The 13,304-nt window shown below is 35.2% G+C and overlaps 1 protein-coding gene across 5 annotated transcripts in view; it reads left to right on the top strand.

Moving 5' to 3' along the window:
- Positions 1 to 13,304, top strand: part of KIF6 (kinesin family member 6) — a 159,418-nt gene that overhangs the window by 52,123 nt on the left and 93,991 nt on the right. For all 5 annotated transcript variants that reach the window (XR_008436374.1, XR_008436373.1, XM_053973890.1 and 2 more), the window contains exons 11-12: positions 10,737 to 10,842; positions 11,698 to 11,824. Coding sequence is in view for 3 of the 5 variants with exons in the window: in XM_053973890.1 (XP_053829865.1) it covers positions 10,737 to 10,842; positions 11,698 to 11,824 (233 nt within the window). In the remaining 2 variants the exon portion in view is untranslated. The remainder of the gene's footprint in view (positions 1 to 10,736; positions 10,843 to 11,697; positions 11,825 to 13,304) is intronic.

Genomic DNA, 13,304 nt, shown 5'->3' with positions numbered 1-13,304 from the left:
TTCATATTTAAGGGGAAAAAAAAAATAGAAAAGGAGCTCTTTGAACTATTTTTAAAAAGTAGAAAATAACATCATACATCCCAAATACAAGGAAACTGTACTCTTTCGGGTTTCAGCATTATGCTTTAGAATAGAATTAAATTACCTTCAAATGATTTTTTTTTTTTGTGAATTGTATGCCAAAAGTAAAAGAGAAGGTCTTTTTTGTTTGAATAATTTGTGATTTTTTTTTTTTTAATAATATAAATGAGCTCACTAGCAACTCTCAGTGTGTGCCCAGAAAGTCAGGATTTCAAATCAACGTCCTATGTTCCAGAGCACCCACGCTTCCAGAGCTTTTGCCAGCTGGAAATCTCCAAGAACAGCACCGGAAGTACTGGCTTAGCACTTTAATTTATTAATAACTTTACCTTATTTCTTTCAGATACATATGTTATTACAGACGCTTCTATTTTTTACTTCAACAGTCATATATTGTTCATCTTAAAGTCCTGGAGATCTCATTACTTCTGTCTTTCATTTTTTCTGTTTCAACACAGTGACATCTGTATGCTATCATAGTATTAACAATATTGCACTGTTGTACAATATAGACCTTTAACAGTTACTCAGATAAGCTGTTGAACAAATGGCTTCTTTTACAAAGCAGAGCAAATGTTCTTATTTGCTGATGTCAGTGTTCAATTTCATTTGCAAGGTGGAAGAAATAAAGGCATATCACCTTACCTTTTGTCAACACAGTTTTGCAGACCATAGATCTGTGTAGAAGTTAGCAGATTGACCAACATGAACTGTGTAGGCAATATTCAAGAAAAAACCAGCTACCTTAGCTATAAAGTAGTCTCAAGATGTCTCACATTAACTGCTTGCTTAGATGCCTGATTTAGAATGCTATTAAATCAATGTATTTTTGTAGAGGATATATTTTCTCCTACATGTTATGAAAACTGTAGCAACAGCACAGAAAGTTCAGATTCCTAATGCATGTGCCTAAGCTACATGCTTAAAGTGTAAATAATTTTCTGTGATCCTGCTTTTTTTTTCAAGGCCACTGAAAGTAGGGGAAAAAATCTCATTAAAACTGATCACCTTTTAGATTGAAACTATTCAGAGATAATAAACTGTAAAGTTCTTTTCAAAGGATAGCAAGTTTGTTTCAGCATGGGGGTGGGAGGGAGGTGGGAGGTAGATGATATACTATATCCTGTTTTTTAATGTTCAAAATTATACCAGTCATCTAATGTTATACGGTTTCAACAGTAATAGTGAAGTAAACTTATATTAGTGAGGTGTATGGCGAAAACATAACATAGCTTCCATTGATTATTTATATGTTTGAAAAAATCTTCAAGCCAATTTTCAAATATATATATGACCAAAAGTGATCATAGAAGCTTTTTGAATCTCACTGAAATTCATTGAATATTTGGTCAGATGAGTTTTTCTGAAGGTACTACTAAATATCTGTTTGCATCTTTTCGAACTTTGAATACTTTCTGATAGTCTTTTTCTTTTGAGCTTATAAGTAGTAACCTGTAAGTGATACTTTACAGAGTTTTTAAAACTACTTCTGTCTTCTATACTGTAGGACTATCTTGGTGTTCATCCATATGAGTACTTTTGGCTTCTTTGAATTGCTGTTATGCCTGTCCTATGTAATTTCATTTTATTTCAAGTTCTTCCTATTTTGAAGATATTTTGATTTCTTTAAAATTTTGATAAACTAAAGGTTGGTTTTCTCTTGCTACTTTTAGATATACTCCAGTGATTAGAACATAACTACTGTTATGGCTGCAAGTATTAGCTGGCAGTGAGTAGCATTCCTTTCTGTATGCACTTTCGGGTTGATTTTATAAAGTGCTGTTGAAGAAGGAAATCATCTACGCAGCAAGCTACTTGACATGTTTCTTCTCTGCAAAAAAAAAAAAAAAAATTGCAAGTGTAGAATTACAGGCAGTAGGCACCTTTTTATCTCATAAGCCAGTCTTGGTCTTATTATTTTCCAGTCCAAATCACCCCTTTTCTTACTGATACAAAGATTTAGAGCTGTGTGCATTTCATCATTGAAATGAATGCTTTTCAACTGTTTGGAAACTCATCTTACATCTGTATGCCACATGGTAGCCATCTAATTCAGAAGAATCTCCTGTAATATGTAGTTTTTAGAGCACTATATAGATATTTTTTAAAACTGTGTAAATCTTCCAGACTGTAAAAGTAAGACACTCAAAGGCTTACTGCTCTTACTTACTACCCTGGTCTAAGACTGAACCAAATCAATGCAGCCTATAACAAGGCTATGATGATAAAACTATTCTATGAAATATCTACTGAAGGATTGTACAAAGGCTTATGTAATTGCTTCCACTATTTAGTTACCTTAATTATTATTATTTCACCCAGGAGTTAGCACACTTTTGTTAAATGAGGGGTTAAGCAGTTATTTCTAGACACAGAATAAAGGATTATCCTCTATAAATGTCAGTTATGCTGTTGTGTACTACCTGTCAGTAAGGTGTAACAGCTTTTCTCAGGGCAAGCTGGAAGTATTCTGTGTACTTTTACCTTCTGTCATTTCATTCACAACAGTGCCTGGAAATACCTTTCCTTTTTTCCCTTTTCTTCCATAGCATTCATAAAATCCACTACTTTGAATCTCCATGGTCTTCCCATGCTGATGCACGCTTGAAGCTAACTTAGCTTCAATTTAGCTGTTCTCAAATGTAATAGTCGTTCTGCTTCCACTATCATGCATTTTTTAGATCAATGGATTCATGAAACTTGTAGAGATATGGCGTAGATATCATTATTTAACTCAATGATAATTTTTGGAATGAATATATTTTAAAACAAATTGATACCAATTATATTACCAATAGGAAAACTATTGCAAAGTCAAAGTAAACAAACCTGTTTAATTAAAATGAACTCTCTAATTACCACAAGTTCTTCATTAGCTGTCTAGTTAGCAGCCTAGTTTGCATAAACTTAGATGTTTGCTCGTGACAGAGTTCACAACTGACAAAATTAATTGTTATTTAAGTGAACTTAATTTTGATACATAATATACAATGTCAGTGATCAGGGGTTAAAAGGCAAGTTCTCTCAGGAATGAATCATGGCACATAAAGCAAGGTCAAAACAAGTCCTTCCAAATCTGTGTTTTAAGACTGTGCATCCTGCAAGCTATTGAGAGCTCCAAACTTTAAAAACATACTCAGTTGGCTGGGAGTGCTTTTCTGATGCATTTCAGCTGTGTAATTTGCATCCTGGTTCATCCAAACAAATGACTGATTCAGAAGCAGATTTTTAGAAAAAATATAGGTGCGTGTTATTTAGTGAATGGGTGTAAGTGAAGTAGTAGAGTGCTCAGTTAATCATTCTGCAGTTGTGCTATCAGAAAAATTGCATGGAACCTGAAGTTATGTGGGTAGAATGGTTTGAAAGGTTTTGTGATTTATGTGTAGTCTAATCAGTAAGCAGTCTTCATTAAAGAAGAATTTCTGAAGGGTGGAAAGTAACAGAAGAGAAATAAAGTTGATAATATAAAAGCTGTCTCTGAGCTGCAGTACAGTGTGTGTTTACATTATTTGCAAAAGAAAAACTATCAAGAGGGGGAAAGGCTTCACCAAGAACTTGGGCCTGATATACAGTCACTACGGAAAGAGCAGTGTTAGTTTAACATGTTTCCATCCCAGCTGGTTATGACTGTTCTACTGTGAGTTTTCTTCCAAGCATCAGCATAAGGACTTGTGCTTGACGCAGCTTGTGGTTTCACATTCTGGTGTCATGATTCAAACCTGCCTGGATCAGCACTGTCATAGCTTTCTTTTTGTACTATGTTGAAATGTAAAGGGTCAATATCAAAATTAGTTTTAAATTAATCTTGTAAATCACTTAAAACTGTTCCCTTGACATTGACTTAAAAACTTTTTGTGCATGTATGTAATCTTTTGCTCCTATTTGGGGTTTTGTTGTTTGATTTTGTTTTGTTGTTGTTGTTGTTTTGGGGTTTTTTTGGTTGGTTTGTTTTTTTTTTTTTTCTGATGAGCAGTGGGAAAGAAAGCCCCATTCTTTGTTTACTGCTGTTTTTCACATAAAATGGGTCTTTGTTTCATACTTCTATATTCTTCATCCTTCTGAAAATTTCTGTTGGGAAAACTATTTTTTCTGATACAGCAGGGTTCTGGCAATAGTCTTCAGCATACCCTTGCTCTTATTAGTGTAAGTTAGGCCTGCTGTTCTCAGGGAAGAGCCTTGCAGTAGTAAAAGAACAGAAATCTATTAAAAATTACCTTGGATGTTCATTTGTTTTAATAACATCAAACAATATTTACTGATCTGTAGTTTACCTTACAACATACAAGAGAAAAGGGGAAAAAAGGGAATCACTTTGGATGTCCATGAGTTATAAGAGGCATCTTCATATGATGCTTATTTTCCTGTCATGTGAAATTAAGAGTGATCATCCACATTCCAGTTTTGATTAGCACAAATTCTGCATGAAAACATTTTTGAGAGCCTTACTAAGCTAAAACTAATGAAGAATACAGCATCTGGCTTGCTAATGTTATTAACTACAACAAATGAAAGATTATTAGTTTAGTATTTGTTTATACACAAAAAATAGAGTTTTTAGGATTTCTAAAACATACTTTTAGGTTTGGGGATTTTTTAATACTAGTTTAATACTTTCAGTGCAAGTATCTTGTGGCTGGGTACTTCTATTTCAAATTAATGGAGCCTTTTCTGATGTAACTCATCAACATAAGAAAATTCCTTCAAATTTAAATAAATTAAATTGACCATCTTATGTTAGAAGAGTACAAAATACATATATATATATATATGGCATATTTCCACTGAAGCAGTTAAGTGTGACAAGTAAGCAATTCAGTAATTTTCTATTCGGTGTTTGTACCTAGCTCCATAATTAGGTTTCCATTGAATTTCAGTTAATTAAACGGCTTCCATCATAGCTTTTTCCTATCAAGCTGACTTGAAAAGCAGAGCAGTGTAATTCTTAGCTCTAAGTATTTTTTTTATAAGGGTCTCTCCAGTGTGATATGAAATTACTGGTCTTGATCTTCAGATGATAGTACAGAGAGCATCTCTTTATCTGGTTTTCTGTTCCAGTGAGTGATAGGTATTTGTTCCAAGGTTTTTGGTGTCATTTCATTACTAGGTCTTTGGCTCAATTATCTCGAATTTTAATTTTAGTTGGGGGATTTTTTTTTTTTTTTTTGCTACCAATTGAAACCTTGCAAAGCTCAGTTTGTAAGTTATAACAGAGAAATAGAATGTCAGAACAGGAATTTATTTCTTCTGTAGTCGATCTTTCATATAACAGGGAGGTCCAGGACTGCTGTAGTGCTAATCTCCAAAAATACAGTCAAGAAAGGAAAACATACTATCGTACTGCAAGCAGGTCTGTTCACATATATTCAATATTATGGAAAGTGGTTTTGGTATGTTTGTTAGTTGATTTTTTTTCTTCTTGATTCTAGCTGATTTTCATTATATGCTTGAACCAAAGCATTTGAACATTTTTTTCCTTCCCTCTTGTTTATGAGTTACCTTGGCACTCTTAATCGTGTTGTAGAACCTACATATATGATTTTTCTAAATTATTTTCTCATTGACTTTTGGCAATTTGTGTAATGGGGAAATTAAGGTTCAGCCTGGGTTGTTCTGGGGAGAAGAAAAGCTCAGTCACATACTTAGAAAATTTTCAAACATAGTATATATTCTGTGTCCAGAATGCTCTTTTCTTTAGCAAGTTTATAATCAAAATACCCTTCTTTGGGCAGCTTTATTTCCTAATTTCTGTTTTGAGAGGATATGAAAATGTTGACCATTCTCCTCAGCATAAAAGCATAAGTAAATATACAGATTAATTGCTCAGGTCTTTTTGAAAGAAACTAAGTTCACAACTCTTACAGAAAGTAGAACATTCTGACTGACTAGGCATCTGGTCTCAGGGCTGAGCCACGATAGATGACTAAAAATACTTTACTTCCCATGCCTTTTTGTTATTCTACTATAACTAAGTTGAAAAATGGTCCTTTAGAAAAAGAATTATTTTATTTTACATCATTATTTCATATTACCTTTGTTCTGCCACTTACCCATGCCTCTGAATAGGCCAGTAAAGCAAGATTTGCTAGAAAGTTCTCTGGACTTCTTGGTCTCTATGAGTTTCTTGCTACTCTTGATCAGCTAGACCCTACTTTGTTCAGTGTTGAAATGTTTAATCTGTTCTTCTGGTTCAATTCTTGCTGACATATTTTCTTGCAAAAGTCTTTGAGAAAAACAGTTCAATGTGCATGCTCCTTGAAGAAAACTAAGGATCAAACATAGGTAACTATCTCAGAAGATGCTATTATTGCAAAGGAGAATGGGTATTATCCATCTCTTGAAAGTAACAGAATGAAAAAGAAACGCTATTTTGGATCACCTTTATTTCCAAAAATGTTTTCCTCACTGTCTTCCTATTGGAGGGTGACTACAGCCTGTGTATGGTTTTGACCAGAAAGAATGTTCTAGACTTGTAACTGTAGGTGCCCTATATGAATTTTATAAATCTTTTACAGCCCTATTTTATATAATTCTGTGCTCTAGTTTCATATATACTATATATTTAATTTTATGGAGTATTTAGAGCTAAATAGTAAACTGATTTTGTCTGGAATATGAGAAGTTAAAAGGATATTCATCTTATAAATTCCATTGTCATTAGTTTCTGTGCCTCCTAGCAAACAGATATACCTTGTCTAATATATGTTAGGAAAAAGTATATGTACAGTCAGTATTCCTTTTTTATGCTTATTCTCTTCTGCATTTTTCCCCTTGCCCTGTGTTTGTTTATTGTCTCCTTGATTAACCTTGTGAATGTTTCTGGAAATGAAGTAGCATTGTCTTCTTTTAATTTTTAAAACTGAATATCTGAACTGTATAAATTCATGTTATTTTGACAGTCTTTGAGCTGCTAAATCACTTAAACAAAAGATGGTTCAGTTTACTAAGATCTACTCTTTGAAAAGAGAGTCTTCAAGTTGCCTCTGTATTGCATTGTTTATTTTGTACCTTTGTTTAGTGCTTCAGTTTTCTGGAAGAAGTCCCAGAATGTCCAGTGTGTTGCCAGACTGTGTTTATTTTAGAAAGAGTTCTGGAGTTTTTTACACGGAAACCTTAAAGAGCAAGGGAGGCAGTGATTTCTTTTGCTAGAATTCATGGAGATTTGCATGGCTGGTTTTCTTTTATTTATTTATTTTTATTTTTGTTTTATCCATAGCTTTTAGACTTGGATGGTCTTTTCCTTTTCTTGTTCTCATTCTTAATGATGAAATATTGAAAATTTATCTAAAAATCTAGGGCTTCCTACAACCGGGAAAGAGGCTGAGTTGGTTTATAACTTCAAATTTATACTGTGCTATTTTAGATTTGACTTGGTCTTTTGGTGCTCAGATCTCTTTTGGCTTTTATGTACTACTTGGAAATCAAAAAATGAATTGGACCGTTGTGTTTTTTCAAGAATTCAGAACAGGTAACAGCAGAGAGAGGAAATAAAAGTTTATATCTATAACTATAACTTGTCTAGTTTGTTACACTCAACAAATGAACCTTGACTCTTGACTGGAAAAATAATTTCAAGACATAGAGCATTATGTTTCATAAATTATATATTCTTTATCTTTCTCTTGAAATATTTTCACATTATAGTAATTTTTTTGATTGATTCCCATAGCCTAAATCTGTTGTAATGTGAGTATGGGTAAATGCCTGGCAACCGGATAATCTTTGAAAGGTTAAAACATCTCCTTCATAATTTCTAGTTCAAGATAAAGGCACAATTTTGTAGATGACTTCATATAGTCAGTCTAGACAATTTAATTATCAAAAATAATTTTTTACTTGTTTCCTCTTACTTACTGAAACCAATAAGGTGCTTAAGATAGTGACAAATACTGACTTACTCTGTGTCTGTGTAATCACAATCATGTTCTCATTAATAGTATAAATGCCTCTCTTTTCCTGGTGCTTACACAAATGCCTGCCTCCGTGGATGAAGGATTAATTCTCCTGCTCTTTGTGCTTAGTGTGTCTGCAGAGAGTATGAGTAACTTTCTACTATTGGCTTCTGTTCTGTTGTATTCTTAATGCTGTGAAAAATCATGTAGGAACAAGTAAAATTTTGGTTTCTTTTACTGAGTAAATTTTGTTATCTCCTCAGTTGAGAAGCAAGTCAATGCCAATAATACTTCCATAGCTAATATTTCTCTTTAAATATCCTCTCCTTCAAGCTCTCCACATGTACAGCTCACATTGACTTCAGAGATTGTCCTATGAATTCAGATGTTGTAAATTTTGGATATTCGATGAGTGGAATGCACGGCATATATGTCTTGATCTAAGTGAAATGATGAAAATGGTAAAGCAAAGTTTGAAACTAACCCTCTTGTTTCCTTTTTCTTCTGTTCTGAGTATTGCCACTTAGCTATCTCTAGAGGAGATAAATACTAAAACTTTCTCTTATGTTTTCCAATTTTCATTCCAGCCTTGCAGCTACTGATTTTTCAGATATTTATCTCCTGAAAATAATGTTGGGTTTTTTTTTTTTTCTGGTTGTCATGTATGTTATTGTTTCACTCTCGAGCAGGGATTTCCTATTACTGTAATGTGAAGAATTTCAGTGAGAAAAGTCTTCAGAAGCAGGGAAATACCACAAAGCATACTCTAGGGTCAGCTTTGGATGCTGTGATATTATAATGCCTACAGTTTTTCTATGTTGTTGCAACAATAGTCGATAATAAAATGGCAACAAGGTTTCCAGTCCTGTAACTGAAGAAGATAAATGACTTGGTGTTGCATCCCAGGTTTGGGTTCAGATTAGGGGTTCTGATGTGTGTTAGCCGATTCTGTGTGCACCCCCGTGCACCCTCCATGTTTCCCCCCTCCGCGGTGGTCCGCTCTGGGTTACTTACCATTGGAGCTCACCATGCCAGTCCTGTAACCACCCCCCTGTCCGCTCTGGAGAGTTCGGTGCCTGTCACCCCACTCCCGCAAACCCATTTGCCCCAGAGCCCTGGTCCACCCCTGTCGCATCCCCATTGGTTACCTTGGCCCACGTCACACCCCCATAGCCTGCCCCCATTGGGCGGGAGGGCTTCCGCCTCCCTTGGCCTACCCCCTGTAAAACCTCACGCTTTGCTTTGTTTGGAGCCATTTTCGTCCACATGGCGTTGGGAGCAAGTCGCAGCTTCTCCACTGAGGCCATTAAAGCTCTCCAGCCAAACACACAGACGGAGTGGACAATTCCTTCGCCTCTTTGTCTTGCCCCTCACGCCAACGGCAGAACACGGCCAGCCCGCCCTGGTGCGTGAAAAGCAGAAGTGCCCAGGAATTGTGGCAGCCCCGGTCCCACAGAGAAGCAGCGCCCGTGCCGGGCACTCCGGAGCTGCCCGAGACCGGGGAAAAAACAAAGCAACACCGCAACTAGGAAGTGACATTCAGAAGGTTTGCATATTTAGTAGGAAGCTGAACAAAACTAGTCCAAAAGAAACACTAAGCACAGAGATGAACTCTTGCCCATCTTGGGCAGTTGGGCACTTGATGCAGCTTCCTTAGGTTCCCTGGCTCAGGCTCAGAACTTAAGTTCATCTTCTGAGGATGATAACCTAAATAAACATTTAAAATTATAAAATTATGCTTTACAGGGCATATGCCTGTCATTGTTGTCCACTATTTGCCTTTTAAATAATTCAAATAGCATTTGTCAGGAGCCAGGAAGCAATTAATCTGAACCCAGTTGATGGAGTTTGAATTTGCACTTGCAGTTTCCCAGAAATATACCTTACTAAGTGGCTTATATTATCTTCCCTTTGTCTTGAGAATGAACTGCAATGCATCCTAAAATACGAGACCTGGAAAGATGGTGACAGCATGTAAGAGGAAGTCTGAATCTATCTGTAGACATGTGGCATCTGGCCTAAAACATGGTATATTATGCCTGTATAGGTTTCTGGTCTGATAATTTTAATTTGGTTTTGAAAAATAAAGAGGGTGCTTCTCTGTCAGGGTGTCTTGCAAAGACCAAGTTACTTAACTACTTCTCCCTAAGTAAGACTTGGTCAGTTGTTTGTAAAGAATGCAAGAGAATAAAATGCTAATTACATTTCATTCCTCGGAAGAGCAGTAGGTTATTGAGAAGTGTATAAATCTCTGCACTAAAAGATAGTTTGCCTTACTTGGTGATTGGAGCAGGTAATTTATGCATGAAAGCTATGCTATCTGCTGACTATTGTAATAGAAAAAGAAATAGATTTTTCTTTTGCACAAATAATCATATATAGTAACAAATCCTATGCCCAAAATCTCTTAAAGTCTAGTCTTCTGAGAGAGCAGGTTTTAAGTCTTTTCAATTAAGAGATAGCAGAAGAGCAAAAGATTACAAAATAAATGAGAAAAAGAAAAGATTACTTCTAAGATGCTTTTAGTCCTAGAACTATTCCTTAGCATGTGCAATTATGTTCAGATATGCAGTTGTAGAATCTTCAGTACCAAATCTAGGTTTCATTAATCAGAACAAAATACATTTCAAATGCATGGACCTTGAAGAAAAATAGCCTATTAGTATTAGACAGCTTGGTACATTTTTTATTGTATTTGACATGCCACTTTGCAAAGCTGTCTGCTTGTTTGTGATTTTTTTTTTCTCTTAAAAATGTCATTTCCAGGTTGGATGAGTTAATTGAAACATTTCTCAAAGATAATGATCCTGATAGCTCTCTGGATGTTGGTGCTGACATGCGGAAGATCAAGTATTCCTTCGTTCATATGAAGGTATTTTTTTTAAGTGGAGATGGAAGTGCAGCTGACATTCTGAAAATAACTTGGGAGATATTCATGGTTGAAAAGTGTTAAAAGAAATTCAGTGCAGTTGAGAGGTACTGGAAAAGGGTAAAGCGTCTGAACTTTAAATAGTGTGGAGGACCCATAGAAAACTTAAATTTAGCTGGGAAAATTCTGCAGCATTTTGTGAAAACATCAGCAAGGATCCCAGCATGCAGTAAAATTGTAAGAGCACTGGAAGTTGTTGGAACCAAGACAGGTTGGTTTTATATGGATAGATATTCTCATCTGTATTTCCAGCATTACTGAGGCTTTGTTTTGGACAAACTATGTTGAAAGAGGTAAAAATGTAGGTTAAAAACACTATATCCCTTTATCTGTTACCCTAATTCTTCTGATGGTGTTGCAAGAATTTCTGAATCGTTGAGAAAACAAGAAACACTTGACAATTGTGAAATTATAGAAGATAATACTTTTCTGTATTTTGGGATATAGATTTTCCAATGTAATAGTGTATACATTCCTGATTTTAATGTATTGTCCTTAAATAATTAGTTTTTAATTATATTTTTAGTACTGAAAATTCTGTGATACTAGAGAACACCGGAGTTTGTGTGTAGAAAGAGTAAAATAAATTGCACCCTTGCTAATGAAGATTAAAAAATACAATTTGTTTCATACTTGATACAATGGATATAATTTGACAGTCAACTGTGGCATGATTTTTTTCTGTCAAGAGTATAGAAAGGTTTTACTTGTCTTACTATAGCTAGAATCTCTCAGAATAGAATACAGAGCTGGAGGGAATTTAAAGGGGTGTGCTTTTTTTTTTGTTTCTCCTTATAGCAAATTATAAATCATCCAATGACTTCAGGTAAAAAACTGCTTTCACAAGACCTCTCTGAAGAAAAAAACAGTAATGAAGAACTGGAAAAACTGAAAGGGCTTCTGCAACAAAGAGACAATGAAATCAGTATCCTTTATGGGGGAAAAAGTATTATTTGAGTTTGACATGATCTTACTTACAGCCATTTTTCTTTGTGTGAGAGAGGCTGTACTGTGTTAAAGGAAATACTCAATTCCCAGCTTTTATGTTACAGGACTTCTGCTTTGCACCTGCTTCTCTTTCTGTTTTTACCAAAATCAAAATCCTGCATCCAAGCACCACTTAACTTCAGAATGGCCCAGCCAATAACCAAATATCGTGATCAGGCTACACCTAAAACATTCTCCTCAAGCAAATTAAACTACTTTTTAGAGAGAGAAACTCTGATGCTATATAAAGACTGATCTATTACCTTATAAAGAATAGAATTTCCTGTATGTGTTATTTTTAGCCAAATGAAGTGTTGCTTTGGGGACTACTGGGCGATTTGCCCTTAGAACAAATATAAAACTTCTTACATTTAAATTTAAATCTTTTTGCACATAAAAGCACTAAACTGCTCAGGCGTGCTTTGTCCGTTTCACTGCCTCACAGGGAACGTGAGTAGCTGCACTGTAGCACTATGGGTGGGAGGTATTTTTAGCAGGTTGGCAGACCTGTGGGCAAAACACAGCCACTGCAGCCCCAGCTTTGTGGCTACTCAGTGGGGAAAGTTTGTAATACAGCAGAAGAATTAAAATGTGGGGTTATTTAATATAAAGGTAACAGGCGTTTTCTCACAGTTATTGGTAAAGAGCAGAGTCAGTTGCATTCTTTGTGCTCAACAATTCCAGCTCAGTTTTATATGTCAAACGAGAATGGTATTTTTCACTGGGGTGTGGCATGTTACCTGTCTGAACTGAGGTGGCAGGAAAGCTTCCCCATTTCTTCTCTTTCACAAATTATAAGATTGTGTTTTTCCAAGGTGCAGTTTCAAATAAATTTAGCTAAAACACTAACTAATTTCTTTAAAAAAATGCTTCAGTTTTTTTTAATGTAAATTTTAATATCTGAATTCCCAGAAACATTTCCTTCTGAAATGAATTACTTCAAAGCAAAAGATCTCTATCAAATGCACTTGTGCTGAACAGATTTATACAGCTTTGCTCACAGAAGTAAAAGGAGGAAACTTGTGCGAATCCATGTAAGAGTTAAGTAGAAAGAATATAGGAAGACTTTGAAAACAAGACCAATTTAGGGAGTCTGCAGTAGTTAAGCGACAGTACATCACTAGAACATTAATAACATGTCTAATGTGATGAAGTGGTGGGAAGTATGGAAGCTGTTGAATAAACTGAGTTCCCTCTTGCCTACAGTAGCTAGAAGCTGTCATAAAAACTGAATTGGAAAGTGTTTTATTATTATTACCTGGTCTAGTTAATAATATTCCCCAAAGATTACTTTGAATTTCTGCTGTTCATTAAGAAGATTAATTAGGATTAAAAAGAGTAGCATATAAAAAAACATATCCCAGGGACTTCAGTGTTCCTAACTGAATGCATGCAGGATTTCCATTATGTCCCCTATA

This window comes from Vidua macroura, chromosome 3 (assembly GCF_024509145.1).
Source record: "Vidua macroura isolate BioBank_ID:100142 chromosome 3, ASM2450914v1, whole genome shotgun sequence".
Classification (NCBI taxonomy): Eukaryota; Metazoa; Chordata; class Aves; order Passeriformes; family Viduidae; genus Vidua; species Vidua macroura.
Note: the sequence above shows the minus strand (reverse complement) of the source record. Positions and strands in the feature narration are given on the sequence as shown.